This window comes from Phyllostomus discolor, chromosome 7, assembly GCF_004126475.2.
Source record: "Phyllostomus discolor isolate MPI-MPIP mPhyDis1 chromosome 7, mPhyDis1.pri.v3, whole genome shotgun sequence".
Classification (NCBI taxonomy): domain Eukaryota; kingdom Metazoa; phylum Chordata; class Mammalia; order Chiroptera; family Phyllostomidae; genus Phyllostomus; species Phyllostomus discolor.
Genome location: NC_040909.2, coordinates 128,148,147 through 128,167,599, shown reverse-complemented (window position 1 = coordinate 128,167,599; position 19,453 = coordinate 128,148,147). Strand labels below are relative to the sequence as shown.

General features: G+C 44.7%; 1 protein-coding gene across 1 annotated transcript in view; it reads right to left on the bottom strand.

The window, feature by feature from the left end:
* TBC1D31 (TBC1 domain family member 31) overlaps nt 1-18,754 on the bottom strand; it is a 49,546-nt gene extending 30,792 nt beyond the window's left edge. The window contains exons 1-5 of the mRNA XM_028533933.2: nt 18,454-18,754; nt 14,388-14,534; nt 10,218-10,333; nt 6,855-7,033; nt 1,922-2,073 (exon numbers count right to left, since the gene is read on the bottom strand). Of these exons, the coding sequence (XP_028389734.1) occupies nt 1,922-2,073; nt 6,855-7,033; nt 10,218-10,333; nt 14,388-14,534; nt 18,454-18,530 (671 nt within the window). The 5' untranslated portion in view covers nt 18,531-18,754. The remainder of the gene's footprint in view (nt 1-1,921; nt 2,074-6,854; nt 7,034-10,217; nt 10,334-14,387; nt 14,535-18,453) is intronic.
* Nucleotides 18,755-19,453: the final 699 nt, after the last annotated feature.

Below are 19,453 nucleotides of genomic sequence, written 5' to 3'. Positions count from 1 at the left end.
AGCTTCCCCGGACGGCTGGGGTTACCGGGGTGGGGAGCAACGCCAACCTGAAGGGCGTCCCACTGGTCAGAAACGAGAGAACTGGAACGTCACTAAGAATAACTTGAAAGAAACGGTTATAAATCTGTAAATTCAAGGTTTACAGTGTGTTAACTGTGGTACGTTCATGTGCTGTAACATGACAGCTGCTGAAGCAGCATGAACCACATCACATCACTGAAGTACAGCAGTATCACTGACTGAGTTGCGCTGTGGGTGGGAGGTCCGGGGCTCACTCACTGCTTGCTGCAAGTCTGTGCCCTGGAACACCGCCACCCAAACCTCCCACCCACCCCTGACAGCCACCGTTCTACGCCCTGCTTTTTCAACAGGTGTGGCTGTTTTTCCCCTTAGATTCCAAGTGTTGGTGATATCATACACTACTTGTCTTTTAGAATAATAACTTGAATGGATTAAATCATGCCAACTAGGTTTAAATCTATGCGTTTACAAAGACTAAAGACAAAAAAAATTCAGAGGCCGCCTTAGGAAGATGCCAATAAACCAATTAATCATTTTGAAAAAACCAATTTATTTTAAAAAGAAGGGGAAACGAAACACTAATTCTACCTTTCTTTTGCAAAGTAAAAAGTAACAAGAGAGTCGACGGAGGAAGTGTCTTTCTGCAGGTTTTCAGGTAGTAACTATAAAGGAACAGGAGTCAGCGAGAGGAAGGTCCTCTCTGTAGAAGGTTTCTCGTTAACAAAGGGGAACGGAATGGCAGGATCAGAACAAAAGCATTTTGCGAACCTCAGGGCAACACTGGATCTTGCCAGTGATCCCCAAAGGTCACTAACATCACAAGAGAAAGAGTTCTGTCTTCCTCCTTACGAAAGTACGCTAACCACCCAGACCTTCTTGCCCCCAATCAAACCTGATTCTGACCCCAATTTATAGAAAATATAGATGCAACCAGTTTACAGATAATAGAGACGACAGAGGATCATATTCAACAATACCACGGGGATGCAAAGAGCAAAACACAAAACACGGAAAATTCTGCAGGACAGCCCTGGCTGCTGTGGCTCAGCTGGTTGGGCACCGCCCCACAATGCGAAAGGTCGCTGGTTGGATTCCCGGTAAGGGCACAGGCCTGGGTTGCGGGCCCAGGACCCAGCTGGGGCACGTGCGAGAGGCAAATGATCAGCATTTCTCATACATCGATGTTTCTCTCCCTTTCTTTTCCCCTTCTTTTCCTTCTTTCTAAGAATAAATAAAATCTTAAAAAAAAATGAAAGAAAAGAAAATTCTACAGGACAAACGACCAGTTCTTTAACAAATGAACTTCAAGAAAAAACAAAAATGGGGCTACATCAACCAAGACAATGTGTGAATCCACTTTCATTCCTGAGTTGAACAAACCAGCCATAAAAAAAGAAACAATTACTAGACGAACCAGGGAAACCTGAACAATGACTTGATCTATGACAATGTCATATCAGTACCAGTGGGATCATCTTCAATATCAGGAAATTATTATTTAAAAAAATGTGGTAATAGTGCAATGGTTATGTTTCAAAAACACCCTTATCCTTTAAAAATACACACTGAAATATCTAAGGATGAAATGATATGCTTGGGCTTTGCTTTAAGACAATGAGTAGTGAAGCAGCAGGTGGACTATGGGTAAAATAAAAGTGCCCATTGGATGATGACGGTTACAGTGAATGAGAGTACTGTGAGCAGGACTTCATGTGCTTTTATATTTTGGGGTGTAGTTGAAACTTCCCACAACAAAGTATAATAACCAGTTCTACAGACCACATCTAAGTTTGAAAGAAACTTTTCCTCCTATGACAATAAGAGACTGAATGAACACTTGTAAAATTTTACTGGAAGTTAAATTTCTTAAACATTCTCAGTATCCTACAATGAACATTACCTGGTCACAGCAAACACTTTGTAGGATATACTAGAACCTTCGGGCTGAGCTGGCAATTGGTATTTGCAACAAAGGGTATCACACTCCCAGGCAAAGATGGAATTATCTTTAAAGCAGCTGAGGATGGTATTGCTTAATGGCAGAAAGAAAACCTAAAGGGTGAGAAAAAAAAGTTATTGTTCATATAAGGATCATATAAGGAGCCCTCTTTAAACTTAAAATTATACAAGTAGTCAATTTTTCTTTTTAAAAATCATCTTTCTTAAACTAGAGAAAAATACATCCACAGTATTTGCAAGGGGGCGATACTGATATTTCACATACTACTATGAAACTAAAAAGAAAAGGTGAACTCCTGTAAATAAAAAAACATGTGACTATAACGATTAGGCAATTCCTAACATACTAAGTAACAATGTAAAAATCTTTAACCTTATAAAAGATTCAAATAAAAATGATGAGATACCATTGTATATGGATCAAGTTTACTTACATATAACACACACCTGTGTGTGTGCACAACCACACACACTCGCATGTGTGCCACACTTATAAACTACTACGAACTGACACAAACACTACACGAAGAGCTAACCACTGACACCGTGAAACACAGCGCACGGGGCGAGCGCAGGAAAAGGGCACCACCACGCAGTGTGGTTGGCAGTGAGCACGGGTTACAAACACTGGAGAACGTATTTCAACCACCTTAAAAATATTATCTCTTCTGCCCTGGCTGGTGCGGCTCAGTGGGTTGAGTGCCGGCCTGCAAACCAAGGGGTCTCTGGTTCAATTCCCAGTCAGGGCACATGCCTGGGTTGTGGGCCAGGTTCCCAGTGGCGGGCATGTGAGAGGCAACCACACATTGATGTTTTCCTCCCTCTCTTTTAAAAAACAATATATATTATCTCTTCTGAACTGGTCGATCTGCTTCTAAGAGTCAATCCTTTAGGGAAAAAAAATCAGCAAAGTGCTTAAGATAAATGTATATAAATGTGTTGAGCACTACTTATAAAAATGTAAAAAGTTGAAACACATGATCATATTTTCTTAGAGATTCAATTTATTGGATGACAAGTGAGACTGAAATTGACAGCAAAATTGAAAATGTTTTACTCTCATTTCTATTTTTTATTATATAAGCACTATAAAATGCTTACTTTTTTAAAAAAAGATTTTACTTATTTACTTTTAGAGAGATGGGAAGGGAGGAAAGGAGAGAGGAAGAGAAAAATCAATGTGCAGTTGCCTGTCACATGTCTCCCACCAGGGACCTGGCCCTCAACCCAGGCATGCGCCCCGACTGGGAATCAAACCAGTGACCCTTTGGTTTGCAGGCTGGCACTCAGTCCACTGAACCACCCCAGCCAGCGCACAATGCTTACTTTCTATAATATTAAGTTTTAATTAAAATTGACCAACATTTTCTCACAAGTCTCAATGGCCTCAAATATAATTGTGTCTCATCTGTGTAAAACACACAAAGGAAGGAAGGGAAGAAAGAAAGGAAGAAATAAGGAAAGAAACCAATGCCCTAAGGACAAAAATCCTGCGGCCCAGCCTCTTGACCCAAATCCCCTCAAATAGCTCGAGACATTTCACAGGGGTTGCTCCTTGGTTACATCTCTAGCTATTTATTTTTTGATTCCCATCTAGAAGCACCTCCTTAACTAGACTATTTACTGTAATACTTTATATTTGAACATATTTTGTCACTGTCTCTACGGATATGCCTCTGCAAACTTTATTATTGCTTTTTAAGCATATGATGGTGTCTGTGCTGGAGAGGACCGGGCCTCCCTGAGGGGCAGAACACCCTGAGGAACCTGCGGCCTCTCCCTCCAGTCCCTGGTGTGTCGGGTACCTGCACGCTATCACCAGTGTCAGAAGGAAACCTGTTTTCTCTTGGAACGCTGCATTCTTTGGGGTTGAAGTGTTCAGTGGCTTTTAACATCGGACCGGAGTGTCTCTTAAGTATGCAGAAGCCGGAGACGGCCAGTACCACAGTAACGAGAGACCGCAGGCCGGGATGACTCTGGCCAGGGAGGTCACCTCCGAGTCCACTGTGGCTTTTACCAGTGTCGCAAAAATAGTGGGTCCGTGAGGAACTTACACAAAACATGCTGCAGCCTCGACTCCAGCCCTAACCCAGCCTAGTGCATACATACAGTGAAGAAGTGATTCTAATAGTGAATGAGATGACTACAGAAATTTCAGGGGATTGTAAGCCACAATTTTGACAGAAGTTGCAGGTCGTTATCACGAAGTTTGTTTTCCACACACACACACACACACACACACACATCATAGTGTCTTTTTTCAATAATAAACTGCTAGAAAAATCCCCGATAATACACACAATACATAATGCATGATGGAACATGCTGGTTAAATTTAAAAAGTCTACTTAGGATAAAAGTGAATAAGATACAAAAAAAATGCTCTCAACGACCGCCCTTGCCTGACCCAGCCCCTCACTTTTGTCCTTGGCTCACCTTGTCAAAGACAACCTCTGGTGATCTCTTCCAAAAGATTCTGGAAGGCGTTTATAATGTGAAGGTCATATAGAAAGAATTTGCAGTGAATATGTTATAATCAATAATGAATGCACTAAAACATGGTTTCAAAACCAATGTCACAAAAAAGCGACTTAAGGTTTTTACTATAACGAGCAGTATTTTTTCTAGAAAAGTAATGAAGTTGATTCCTACTGGGAGAAGCAAAAGCGTAACAGCTAATGAGTGCCGACTGCTATTTTGGGGGACTAGCCGTGATAGATAACTGCCTACCTGATTATTCATGACTGGGTCTGTGATTTTAATTGCCAGATTTCCATGATTATAAAATTGTTCCTAATGAATCACACCACTATTTAGGTAGTGTCATCTCTTGACAAACATAAAAAGCTTAGAAAAAACTTTAAAAGCACTAACAAAGGTATAAGGGGGGGGACTGTTGTTTTTTTCTTATAAAATGAAAATTCTATGTTTTCCAAATCCACTTTTTAAAAAAGATTTTATTTGCTTATTTATTTTAGAAAGAGGGGAACGGAGGGAGAAAGGGAGAGGAACCTGGATGTGTCCGAGACTCACAGACTCCCTAGTAGGGACCTGGTCCGCAGCCCAGGTGTGTGCCCTGACTGGGAATTGAACCAGTGACTTGTTTGCTTTGTGGGTTGACACCCAACCACCTGAACCACATGCCTGCCAGGGCTCTGCTGCTTTATTTTAGAACAATCTCCATACACACATACTGCATACTGTACATGTATTTCTTCATTTAATTTTATTATCACTAACATTTGAGTCCTGTTTTTTAAACTAAAATGTCTTCGTGGTCAGAGCAAGGTTAGAACTGGCAACTCTCCAGTGTACACTAATTTTAATCTCATGGTAAAAAGAACAGACAGTTTTTGTGTCAATGTTTCATAACCGTTTCCATTGTGGATTTAACTCTGATGTTCTCTTCTTTAGAACTTAAAACTCAATTTAAGTCCTAAAGCAATTAAAGAAACAACCTACTAAGACATTTGGCCTAGATCCCTGATGAATATGCTGGCTACAACTTTGGTCTTTTTTTTTTAATTATCAAAGGCAAACTAAAGAACTCTGATATTTCCCTGGAGACTACAAAATAAGTTTTTGGCTGACATGCAGTGCTAGCTGCTCATGTTAATAACCAAGATATTAAAAGAAATACTACACATATAACATAACCTGAAGCAAAATAATTAATCACATGGGAACTGAGACAATCCTGAGAACAGTATTTAGCTAATCAAATAGAAGAGAATAAAACCTTAAAAGCAAAAGGAACGGACTTTTTTTTTTAAAGATTTTTTTTTTATTTCTAGATAGAGAGGGAAGAGAGGGGGAGAGAGAGAAAGAGAGAGAAACACCAATGTGCAGTTGCTGGGGGCCGTGGCCTGCAACCCATGCATGTACCCTGACTGGGAATCAAACCTGCGACACTTTGGTTCGTAGCCTGTGCTCAGTCCACTGAGCTATACCAGCCAGGGCGAGGAATGGACCTTTTTTTTTAAAAAAAATGATAAATGTATAAAATAGAATACTGATCAGCAATAAAGAAGAACAAACCACTAATACACACAACAAAATGGATAAATCTCAAAAACATGATGCTGAATGAAAAAAGCTTTCTGTACGCCATGAATGGCTGTGTGGAAGTTCAGACACAGCAGAACCAATCCCAGCTGGAAAAGCTGCAGAGCAGCGCTTCCCGGGGCGGGGGGGTCTGCCAGGGCCTTCTGGGCGGATGGGAATGGCAGGTCTGCCCAGCTTCCAATGGCGTGTGCGGTTGTCAAAACTTAGCAAACGCATACGTAAGGTCTGTGCATTTCATCATGCATGTAAGTGCATGCATGCATGCATGTGTGTGTATACATAAGACATCAAAACATACTGAACCCTAGTCCATGGAAGGGTAAATATTCACGGGCAAGTGTACGGATACCTGCAATTTAGTTCACAATGCACAACAAGACGAGTCGGTGAACGGAGGCACGGTGCACAGCAGCAGGTCGAGCACAGGTAGACGGCGGGTGTTCGTGTGCTCGCTGTGACAACCTCACCCCTCGGCAGTGCATTTCCCATGTTTCATAACAGAATGTGGGGGGCCGTTAAAAACTCAAACCAAACCAATCCGTTAAATAAAAACGACCAAACTTGCTGCAGCTGAAGTTACACACTACAGTAATAGTTAAAAAAGTGAGAAGCTCAGAGAGTTACAAGCCGTAGCCACAGGCAACAGCTTCAGTTCTGTAGGCCGAGCTGCGCTGCGTGTTGCTGAATGACGAGAACACTGGTAGGTGCGACAGAGAGCGCCATCACCCCTAAATCAGCTACAAATCCTGCTGACCGAGAAACGGGCCTGAGAGGCACAACAGACCGAGAAGTGCCCCGCCCCCACTGACCTTCTGTATGCCCACGGACTGGAGGATATTCAGCTTCCTCTTTCTCTGAAAGGTGTCCAAGTCCCAGAGCTGGGCCGTGTCAGAAGAAGTGGTGATGGCGTACCTCCCTGAGGCGTGCACGGAGATCGAAGACACGGAAGACTCATGTCCTCTCATCCAGCTAACCAGCTCCTTGGTGGCTGGGGTAGAAAGTAAAACGGTCACACGGGTAAAACACTATGTAGCATCCACACACAAACTAATTCAGCTGATGGCTAGGTATCATGAAGCACCCCATTAGCATCTACAGTAATGGAAGCCTGTGTCCAGTTCATGAAATGCACGATGGGACACGTTAGTAACATGTGTGGGGATCACGGAGCTATGAGGAGATGAGGCCGAACAAGGGTCTAAGAACAGCCTTCAGCGTGTGCTCGGGGGCTCGGGCTTTGTCTTGCGAGGAGCACTCCCATTCTGGAGCGTGCCCGTCGGGCCGGAGTTGAAGGGAGAGCATTCCAGAGTGTGGTGTGGGTCTACTGCGGAGAGTGAAGAGGCCGGACAAGGCGACAAGGCGGCCGATTGACTCGTTGCTGTAATGACCCAGGACGGAGGGAAGGAGGGTCTGAACTAAGATGTGGCAGTTCAGGAAGAACAAACTCAAGACACATGAAGGAGAGAAATCAAAGGGCTTTGAGACCACATGGCTGTGAGGAGATAAAAGAGGACTTAAGACTCCACGGTCCTAGTTTAGTTATGGAAACGGACAGTGGTGCCATTCATTAACATGAGCAATACACAAGGCGGGACACTTTCAGCAGTGTGGAAAGAATGAGATAATGAACTTGATTTTTAAAATTGATTCGGAGATACACACGTGTGCACGTGTGTGTGTGACATACAAGCAGAGAACACCCATGGTCAGGAAAACTACCAAAAACTCTTCATGCTAATTATCACTGGGTAATCCAATCATAAGTGATCTTTATTTTCTCTTTACATTTTCTGTGTTCCCACGTTTTCTATGGTAGGCATATTTTAATCAGATTTTTTTTTTTCCTCCAGAAAGATGGAACTGAGGGAAACAGAAAGCTAGATGTAAATCTGGGAAACATTAGGACACAAAGTAGGTCAAAACTCAAGACAGCGGAACAGATAAACCCTTAGGGAGAGAGCCGAGGTTTCCAAACACCAGTCTAAAAAGTCTGGCATTAGTTAACGGTGAATTTTTCCACGGGTCTTCAGTAAAATGAGAAAAATAAGAACGAGTTTTTCATAAAGCTACATTTAAAGTACTACTTTATAATCTAGTATTATATCCGTCTAAGCTTCTTTATGTTAAAAAAAATCCCTTGTTTTAAGAAGTTATGTTTTTTCCAATGTCAGTTAGAAAAAGAAAAGTTGACAACCTATGTGGGATCTTCTACTTTTCCCTTTTAATTGGGTCAAAAATCCAGAAGCCCAGGAAGCGCTAAAAGAAGCAGGAGAGAGACCACTATAGAGGCTGTCAGAAAGGCAGGAGGAGAACCGAGAGAGAGCAAACAGTATGAAAACTAAGACTACTAAACTTGTCCACAGTGTTAAATGCTACTGAGAAACAGAATGAAAGTAGACGGAGGATTTAAGCAATCAGAAGTTCCTCTTGACCTTGGAGACAGAAGTCTCAGTAGCATGGAGAAGGGGAGCGAGAGTCAGAATCCATCGATGAAGGCCGTGGAGATGCAGGATTGAAGATGCAGGATTCGGCAGTGAAGACGGGGGTATGGGGGGAGGTAGAGGCAGACCCTCAGGGAGGGGCTTCATGGGGGCTCTATCGATGAGGCAGAAGAGACTACAAAACGATGGAACTAAGAGAGGAGATCAGAGTGGAATCCAGGAAAAGCAGTCACAGGTGAGCACAGAGACTTGGCTTCTCAGAATTTCTGGGACAGCAGTGCTTGTGGCACCAAAAACGGGGAGCAGTTTCAAGTCGGCCTAGGTAACAGGTTAGATAGTTCTGGGAGTGCGAAGGTCCGCCGGTCAGGGTATTTGGCAATGACGTTACGCACACTGTGTGAGTTCCCGAGGTGAGAAGACGACCGCACAGAACAACACAGACAGAGCAACGCTGTCTGTGAGGAGGCAAAGAGGGCGTCTGCATGAGCACAGACTGGAGAGAGGGGTCTGTGCCACAGAAACGCCCGCGGGAGCGCCACCGCTTTCTCTCCGGCACGCGCAGTGGTGACTCGGGGCAGGGACTCGGCAGCTGGACCACCAGATTAGGAACCTTGGTCCCCCTGCCTCAGTGTTCTCATCTGAACTATGGGGGTAATAAGTATCCACATCCGTGGGTTACTGTGATGGTTAGAATTAATTAAGATTTATAAAGTCACAGAACAGAACCTGGCAAAGAGTAAACACTTATACGAGTGTTAGCTAAGCTATCATTATATTCTATTGTTATAGTTCATACACATATTTTTCTAAATATTATAACACATTGATTACTTTAATAACAAGAAAAATATAGTTAACAGACCTTTTTTCTTAATAACAAGTTCAGTTAATAGAACTCTACAGTCTATAAAAAATGTTATATAAAATACAATAGGTGATATTTAAAGAGTATTATTCTTGGCCTTCAAAGAGATGTATGGCCTTTGTCCAGGCTCTTGGGAGGCAACCTCTCAAGCCCTGGGGTGCCCCCAGGGACAGCAGTGTCCCTGTTACTGGGGAGGCTCCCTCAGACAGCAGCACAGACAGGGTCTGTGCTGAGGAGAGCTCCTCAGATCGGGGGCTGGGTGCCCGAGAGACAGACCCTGTGAGTGATTGGAAGGCTGGGGCTCTGGGTCACCTGACATCAGCCTCACCTCTGCAGAGAGGAGGTAAGGATGGAGGAAGCTGTGTTCAAGCAGGCGGGCAATAAGGCAATCCATCACGCCTACACCATGAAGCCCCAGTGAAAACTTTGGACATCAGAGCTCGGGTGGAGTCCCTGGTCTGGCAGTGCTCAGTGGGGACGGCCACACACAGATGCTGAGAGGGCACCTCGTCCCTGAGGACAGTGGGACCTTCTCAGGTTCTACTCTGTGTCTCTTCCTTTGGCTGGTTCTAATTTCCGTCCTTTTGCTACATTAAAACTATCACCACAAGCGTAGTGCTTTCCCAAGTTCTGTGGGTCATCCCAGTGGATTATCAAACCAGAGGTTGGCTGTGGGGAACCTTGAGCATGCAGCCACCTGACCCCATGGGAGGATGGCGTGGGGCCCTCGACCTTGCGGCTCATGTTGGAAGTGAGGGCTGTCTTTTGGGGACCACTCCCACAGCCAGTACAGACTGTCACACTCCTCGAGGCACTTCCGTCTACATTCTCCTCTGCTTCAAAAGACAACTAAGAGGACTTCTTACCTGTATCGAAACACTTAATAGAATAGTCAGCTAACGCCACAAGGAACTCAGACTTCCTGTGAAGATTAAAGGCCAGAGCTGTGCAGGCTTGCGCTGTCCGCTGGACAAGATTAAACCTATCAAGAGATGATTGCATTAGTATCAGAAATTCTTCCAACAACCATAAATCTTAGGTTGGAGGAGTCCTTAGAGATGGAGAAAATGAAACCCAGAAAAATGAGTTCCCATTCTGGTAGGCCAAAAGCGGAGTATAAAGAGTGCCAAGCGCCAGGTAAGGGAGTTTGGATTTTACTTGCACAGAACGGGAAGCCGGCAGAGCTATGATCAGGCATGTCTTTCGGAAGATGCTCTGGCAGCAATGGCACATGGAGAGAGGGACAAGGAAGCAGAGGTCACTAAGAAAGCTACCGGAGAATCTCAACCAGAGCTATGAGCATAAAATGAAAAGGACAAACAGGAAAGGCGTCAGAGGCCAGGTGGAGAGGGGCTGGGTGACCCATCTCACGTGGGGTGAAGAGGGAGAAATCGGGCATTCTCCACGTGTCAAGTGAAGAAAACATGTCTCAGGACTGTTGTGGTGATTAACTATAAGATGACTAAATGAAATAATATATATTAAGTGCTTAGCAGAGTTCTGGGCACAGAGCTAGAGTTTAATTTACAGAAAACAAACTTTTTGTAAAGACTTTATTTTTAGAGAGGGAAGGAAGGGAGAAAGAGAGAGAGAGAGAGAGAAACATCAATGTGTGGTTGCTGGGGGCTGTGGCATGTACCCTGACTGGGAATCGAGCCTGCGACGCTTTGGTTTGCAGCCCATGCTCAATCCACTGAGCTATACCAGCCAGGGCCAGAAAACAAACTTTTAAGCGTGGGCAAAAGATGAACAAGTTTGGGGATGGGGAAAAAGTAAGTCTGACTTGGAACATGTTGAATTTAAGGCCCTTGCAAAGCACCTAGAGCTGTATTGTCCCAAAGAAATCCAGTGTGGGCCATATGTATACTTTAAAATTTTCTAGGAGCCACATTAAAAAAGTGAAAGGAAACAGATCAAATTATTCTTAGTAATGTATTTTACTTAATATGCTGAAATATTTCAACATTGAATTAGAATATTCATGAGATATTTTACATTCTTTTTTTTCACACTAAATCTTTTTTTTTTTTTTTTTTTTTTTTTTAGAGAGAGGGAAGGGAGGGAGAAAGAGAAAGAGAAACATCAGTGTGCGGTTGCTGGGGGCCATGGCCTGCAACCCAAGCATGTACCCTGATGGGGAATCGAACCTGCGATGCTTTGGTTCACAGCCCATGCTCAATCCACTGAGCCAGCCAGGTTACACTAAGTCTTAAAAGCCCAGGGTGTACTCTACACTAACAGCATGTCTGAATTTGGAGCAGCCACCTTTTGGGGGCTCAGGAGCTCCAGGCAGCTGTGGCCACCACACCGGACAGTAGCCCAGAAGCCATGCAGCGGTCGTAGAAGGAGATCTGAGTTAGCAGTCCGTGCATGGCAGGTCAATGAGGCCTGAGGCTTGGTGGTAATGGGCTTGTCAGAGAATACCTGAGACACGGACGGAAGCTGGCCAAGGACTGACCCCAAAGGATCGCGACAACAAACAGGCAGACACTGGAAGAAGTGTGGGCAAAGCAAGGGAAAAACATCAACAGAGAGGAAGAAAAATCTAGAAAACACTGTACCCTACAGCATAAGAAAAAAACTTCAGGGACAGTGGGGAGGCATAGGTATTTAATACAAGGGGAACTGAGGAAACCACTGGATTAAGCAATGAGGAAGATTTTGAGGAAACCCAGTGTGCAGTGGATTTTAGAATCCCACAGGCCTGATGGTGAGTCTCACCTCCACCACTTACTCCTCAGCTCAGCTGTAAATATTCATAGAGGGAAAAGGGGCAGTGGACAAAATAAAAGGGAGGACCTCATGTCCCGGGGGGTGGCTGCAGAAGACAGATTAGCACTAGAAGAAATTAGGATCGCCCATTTTTACGAATAAAGTGACGTAAAGTGAGGTATGGACGGTGGACTTACAGTTACACGTGAGGTTGCAGCTGGGGAGGAGGAAGGGGAGCCTGAAGGCGACAGTGAGAACAAGGGCAGGACACTGACAGAGGTTAGAAACGCTCAGAGGAGAGTGGGAGACGTAAGTAAGAGGGAGGCACGTGCAGCGCCAAGCGTCACTGGTGTTGAAGTTCGTGACCGGGGTCTATCAACAGTTACTGTCATTCCACTTAGCAGTGGGAGCGGAGGGGAGACTGCTGTATCGATTCAAGACCGGGGATCGGCAGGGTAGGTTAGGCGAGGGTAAAGGCTGGGAGAATTGTGACCGTGACCTTTTGGTAAAGAGCAGAAACATGACTAACAGATATCTACCTGTAGAAAACTGCAGATAAATATATTACGCAAGAACTCTTCTTTTCCTGAGCTTTTTGGGGAATGTTACTGAGATCACGTTCCCCACAAACAAGGACATTCAGCCGCAGAGTCACAGTACAACCACTGAAATCAGAAGATTACGTGTAATATCCCCACCGCCTAACCCTCAGGCCCCACTGTCCCGACAGTGTCCTTGATAGCGCGAGGACCAGCTCAGGTTCAGCATCCTTTGCTGGGCACAGGGCCGGTCTCCCTGAATCCCGAACGGATCTTCAGTCTTTCCACCACTTTCGTGACCCTGACCCTGTGAAGATCACAGGCCAGTCCTATTACATACACAGAGCCCGTAATTGACCTCTGTCTGATGACTGGACCCATCAGCTCAGGTTCCTCGTCCGAGGCAGGAGTACCGCAGAGGTGGCTCCGCTGGCTTTTCCCTGCGTCCTCCCAGGTGGCACACAGTGTTGACCTGTCCCACCACCGGCTAATTTAACTTGAATCATGTGGTAAGGTGGTGTTTGCCAGGCTTCTTCACAGTAAAATGACCTTCTCTCCTCTGCAATTAATAAATATTTTGAGGGAGGTACTTTCTGACCACGTACATACCCACTCTCATTAAACTGTTCGTTGACTACAGCACAAATGTCTTCATTTCTATTCCATTCGGGGGCTTCGCCCCATTACCACCGCTATTTATTTTGATGCTCACACTGTGTACAATCTGGCCGGGGGAGCTTCTTCAAGCTGACATTTATGTCCTCGTGAAGTGTCCCCACTATTTTTCACACAGTTCCTTGGCTGGCTACCACATGTCCCAGGCTCCTCTTGTACTTTCCCTGCCTCCATCCCGAAAGTGGCCGTTTCTGCAGGAACCCCTGACTGCTTTTGGCACAGAGTGGCAGTTGGGAAAGAAGAGCCGCGCACTGGGTATGTTTGTGGTGGTTCAGAGGGAGAGAGTGCGGTCGCTCCCAGGTCCTGTGAGTGGACAAAGCTGGGAAACATATGTACCCGGGATTCCTTCACTTGCTCATATACACACCTTTACTTATTTATTTCTACGTCTATCTACTTATATTCAAAACCAGGGTTGGCTTAGCTATAGCCAGTTTGCAGTCCAGTCCCGCAGGCTCACATTCTAGTCTCCTTACTTTCCGCATCTGTGACTCCCCAACAGTTAGAAACGTGGTCCCCAGGATCCTCAGTGTATTTACTCATTCGGTCCAGGCCTCCCTCTTTCCCACGAATGCCCCACCCCCCATGCAGATGCCTTCTCACTCTCAGGTGGGGATTGGGGGGGCACGCAGGCCTTGTCCCCCACCCCCCTGCATGGACGCCTCCCGGGATCAGTCTCACTTCACTGCTTTTGTACTAAGTTGTTCAGCAGAGGAAGAGGAGGAAGAGGAGGGATCAATTCTCTGAGGTTCCCAGATCTAGTATTCTGACAACATAAAAGACACTGTGTTTTTTCTAAGTTGCCCAAGGCAACTTAGAAAAGGTGCTAGGCAGTAAGTGACAAATTAGCCATAATAAATTTTTTAATTTAAGGAAAACAAACCACTAGAGATACTGTTAAAACCAGAAATTTAATTCTCTAAAAAATCTAACTGTATTATCTTTCAATCTTTTCCTACTTTTTCTTCCATCAGCATTTATGACAGTGTTTTACAAGGTACTAAAATGTGGTAAGAACTTAATACATCTTTCTGAATGAGTAAGTAATAGGCACTGAAAGTCAGTGAATTAGTAACATTAAATAAGGTAAATATCACAAGTATCACTCACCTATTTCCAGACAAGTCGAAAACATAGATATTTCCTTGATGGTCCCCAGCGATTAGGCAATCCCCTGAGCTATCAAAGGCCACATTCAAAAATCGCAAAACTTTGGGGAGGTAATCAGAAGTGGTGTGAATGATATTCACTATAATTCTGTAAAACAAACAAACACATACACATTAAATTCAACATCAGGCATCACTTGTTATCATGAAAAATATGGCTTCCCTAATCTTGAAGCCTTTTGCCTGCCCATCCTTCCCTCCTACTGCTGCTTCTCGGAAATCCTACAGTGGTGTCCGAGAACAGTTCAGAAAGGTATTCATGACCCGAGTAGCTGCTCCTTTCTTCAAGTCCCTGACAAGTCACTGTATGTCAGACACCGAACAAGCCAGGAAGCACGAGGAATTGAGAGACAGGGGTCCTGCCCTCGTGGGACCTCCAGTTCACTGGTACAGACGCATTGACAAAACACACGCAACACAGGAGCAGATTTCTGAACTGCGGCAAAGTGACAGACCACAACAGGATATAAGAGAATTCATTTTTGACTTAAATTGTTGCCTTATGCAATAGACACATGCTGAAAACAATGATGTGATTAGTGAAAAGCACTGAGTTTTACATTAATCACAAGCCACCATATGTAAGGAAAATTTTCATTCAATAAACCCAATTTTAAGGTGTCCTAATGAGATTTTGTTTTTGTGATACAAAGTGTTCCAAAGTGAAGATGCCCATGAATTTTATTTTCAGCTGTATTTGTCTAAAGTTACTGTTTTTGAGGAACATCATGTACAACATCTCTACTGAAAAGAAAGCTGTTATAAAACTTACAGAATAAAATAACTAACTCCTTAAAATAAGATACGTGTGTATGTTTGGGTCATTGACCAGAATAACCTACTCTTTATGGCAACAATAGTTTTCAAATCATGATCATTGTTATCTTAGTTGACTTTGGGGGAATTTTTGAATTTTAATACTAGAAACATCTACTTTCTACTTTATCACTTCATTAAAGAATACTCAACTGAAGAAAGTGTGTTAAACGTTTTGTTTAGTCCATCTAAACGAGGCTTTTTGTGCTCACGGGCTGCAACAGCAAAGTTCTTGCAGCGCTCACTTTTATCTAGACCCTGACAGACAGCCTCGGTCTGACCCACTCCGGGCAGACCCCGAACCTCCTCCTTCACCCCACCTGCGCACTTCCTTGTGAAATCTAGTTTCTGCAGGAATCCTGCTCAGTCAGGTTAGTCAGAGCTGCCCCCCCTCTGTACCTGGTCACCCATCTGATATGTGATCCTGCCCCCACCCTCCACGCCCCGGGGTGACTCTCATCACCGGGCCTGTCTTCAGCAAGAATCCTGTTAGGTCGGGTTGGCCAGATGCTCTCACCCCCGAGGCTTCATCTTGTTCATTCCCCAGCCACTGACCCCTGACACTGCCCCTTGGCCATCAATTCCCACTTGCCCAGGCTGGATTTGGAATTAAGTCCAGTTCTATACTGGGGTCTCTTTTCCACCATTGCAATGGTCCTGCATAAAATCTGTTTTTGACCACTTTGCTGTCCCATTATGTTTTTTTTTCCTGATATCCTCAGAGAGGGGAGGGATAAGTGTATTGAAATCACAATAACATCCAAATGTTCCTTGGCAATTAAACTCAGAGCAAATGACTTTTCCCTCCAGTCTTTTTTGTATAACATTTTTTATGTATTTGGATTGTAAAATTACATGATCATTGTTGGAAATACAGAAATACAGAAAAACACTAATATGTAAATAAAATTGATTACAACCCTACCATCTGGATATCATCACAGTTAATATAGCAACATTCTGCCCTTCTGATTTTTCATATAAATCACTGTACTAATATTTATTTTATAAAAACTGCCTCAATTGCTCACAGGTTGCCTGACAAGAGTTCCTGAGTCCTTAAACATAATAAAAACATCAAATATTTACTCAACGTGAGGATGCATGAGACACTATTTTAGAGTCTTCATAATACTCTATGACAACTGTCTGATAGGTGTGATCATCTTTGCTGACAGTCTTAGGGATTAACTTGCCCAAGGTCACAGAGCCAGTGAGTGGACACTACTTTAACTAAAGTCCCTCTGACTCCACAGCCAGTGCTCCTTACTCTCAACACCATAGCGATGGGTTTTAACAAAAGGAAAGCTACATTTTAGTGGAAGAAGCAAATAAGGACACACGCACACAGACTTGTTTCTTTCACTTCTGGAATCTTGCATGCCCATCTAGATGTTTTACGACAGCAAAGAAGAGAATTACGTGGGTTGGCAATGAATGACATTTAGAATACTTACAGATCATCAGAAATAAGAGTGGTATTTACATAAACTCCAAATGTGAAATGAAAACACCCTACTAAAGAATACCAACTCTGGACAAAAAATATTTTCTGGGGAGTTGAAGGGTCAGCAGCACCAACAGGGGGCTGAGGGCATCCGAAACCACACGAGCTACCAGCATGTGGACCAGCACCATGTCTGAGCAGGCAGAGCTGACATTTGAAGTCTGGTGATTTGAGCTGACATTTGAAGTCTGGTGATTTGAGCTGACATTTGAAGTCTGGTGATTTGGCCTGACTGGTGTGGCTCAGTAGACTGAACCCAAAGGTCATGCATTCCATTCCCCTCAGGGTACATGCCTGGGTTGCAGGCCAGGTCCCCCGCTGGGGGTATGCGAGAGGCTGGGGACGTGCAAATGGATGTTTCTTTCACACATCACGTATCACATCATTGTTTCCCTCTCTCCCTCCCTTTGCCTTTCTCTAGAAAATTAAATAAAATCTTAAAAAAGGATCTGGATGATTTGTAGAACAGCAACCAAAGAATCAAGAGAAAAATCACAAGAACAAGAAACACACTGAAACATGAACTCAAGTGATGAAGCAAAGTCCAGCAAACCCTAGGGAGTCAGAAGCAGTAAAGTCAACCTGTGTGCAGCGACTGGAACCAAGATGGCATCACTTTGGTGCAAGGGCTTCCATTAAATCACATGGGAGAGGCCAAGCCTCAAACAGGACAGATATCCCGGAACAGAATGAAAAGGAGGGCTGGGGAACCAGGCACAAATAGGCAGAGCACAGAGAATTTTGGAGGCAGCGAAAATATTTTGTATGGTATCAGAGTGGTGGATTATATGTCATTATAATTTGTTCAAACCCACAGAAGGTATACAACACCTCTGGGTGAACCCTCGTGTAAACTGTGGACTTTGGATGATCATGACGTGTCAATGTCGGGTTCACCCACTGCAACAAATGTTCCACTCTGGAGAGGGATACTGATACTGGCGAGGCTATGCATGTGCAGGAGGTATACGAGAAATCAGTGTAAATTTTCCATACAAATTTGGCCGTGAACCTAAACAGTCCTTAAAAAAAAAAAAGGGGGTCTATTAAAAAATCAGCGGCGCTGGATTGTAGGACATAAATCCTGTACCACCACCCCTCAACAAGCTTAAATGTAAACTCCAAAGAACTGAAAGTTTAATTCCTTACCGTCTCCCGGCGCTTAGTAGCTTAGTACGTTGTAGATACTTAACAAATCGTTGACGAATGCTTGCTTGCCTGAATGCAGACAAGGACTGAAGGGTTTGGAAGGGGTGGAAGTGAACTGTTCTCTCTCATCTTGGGGTCTTTTTCGGCTGCAACAGCTAACCAATACTTACGGAGCACTTACTATGTGCCAGGAATGCTGTAGGGATGCCACGATGGTTAAAGGCAGGCAGCGCTCTGGCACTCACTGGGAGCGCAAATTCTCTCACGTGTTTCTAAGGATCAGCTGTCTCACGCTCCATGCTAACCCCGGTCAAACCCCTGCTCCCGGGCAGAGAGGGGTCTCCAAGACTCAGGCTGCCCCGTATTTCCTGAAGCCACGCAAGCCAGGGATCACAAGCAGGTTAGAACCAGAACCCGAATCTCTGACGCCCCGCATCCCTTCCAGCGATCCTCCCCAACAGCCCCTGGAAAGCCTCTCTAAAGATGCCGCGTCCACCCCCTTGCACAGCCCGCGCCCTCCTGCCGCGGCCTTTACCCTTCTCGAGTGGCCGGGGATGGTTTGCGGTGCCATATCTTGCCGGTTTCCTTATTGCCCAGGTCGGTGGTCTGCATCTCGATACACACTACGGCAGCCGCCAACGAGGTGACAACTGTCCGGCGCTTTCCCAGTAGGCCCCGCGCTCCGCCCGGGAAATTTGACCACTAGTCCGCGAAGGCCGGGAGCCGGGCTCTTCCTCCGACTGTACCAACCACCCGCAAGACGCCAACTTTTATAGTTACGACCAATCGGAAGGCGGTTTCCTCCCAAACTCCCCCGCTCGGCACTCCCTCCTCCCCCTTTGGACAATGGAATCCGCCAACGACCTTTTAGACTCCGCCCCTTTTCGAAGTCGGCCGCCCCCCGGGAAACCGAAAGCCTTTCGGGAACCGTAGTTTTCTGCAGGTGGGACAAGGTACGAGGATTAGGCTCCCGAATTCCGCGTTCTGGAGTCTTCGCAGAGTTTTAGGCTCCCAGTGGAGGCGATAAAAGTGATTTTTCTCCTGTGGACTCTGCGGCCCATTCTACACCGTGTTTAGGGATTAAGGGGTTGTAGAGACAACTAATGGGGGAGCAAGGACTCAAATATAGGTAATTGACGTGTTTCTTTTACAGAACATTTGGGCGCCAAAGAACGTCTGTAGAGTCCACTCTTCTGCTCTTTTCACCATCATCATGATTATCACCATCATCATGATTATCTGTTTCAATCCATAATCTAACAAGAGGCTCCAATATTATGGTGTTCAGCCACCAGGGATGCACCAGGAAAGTGATGTCATCATCAACCAGTAGCATTGCCCTTGCCTCTTTTTAAAAAATTATATTTTATTGATTATGCTATTGTAGTTGTCTCAACTTTTCGCCCTTTGCCTCCCTCCATCCAGTATCCCCCACGCCCTTTGGCAAACCCCTCACCCATTGTTCATGTCCGTGGGTTCTGCTTATAAGTTCTTTGGCCACTCCAGTTCCTATGCTGTTTTATATCCCCATGGCT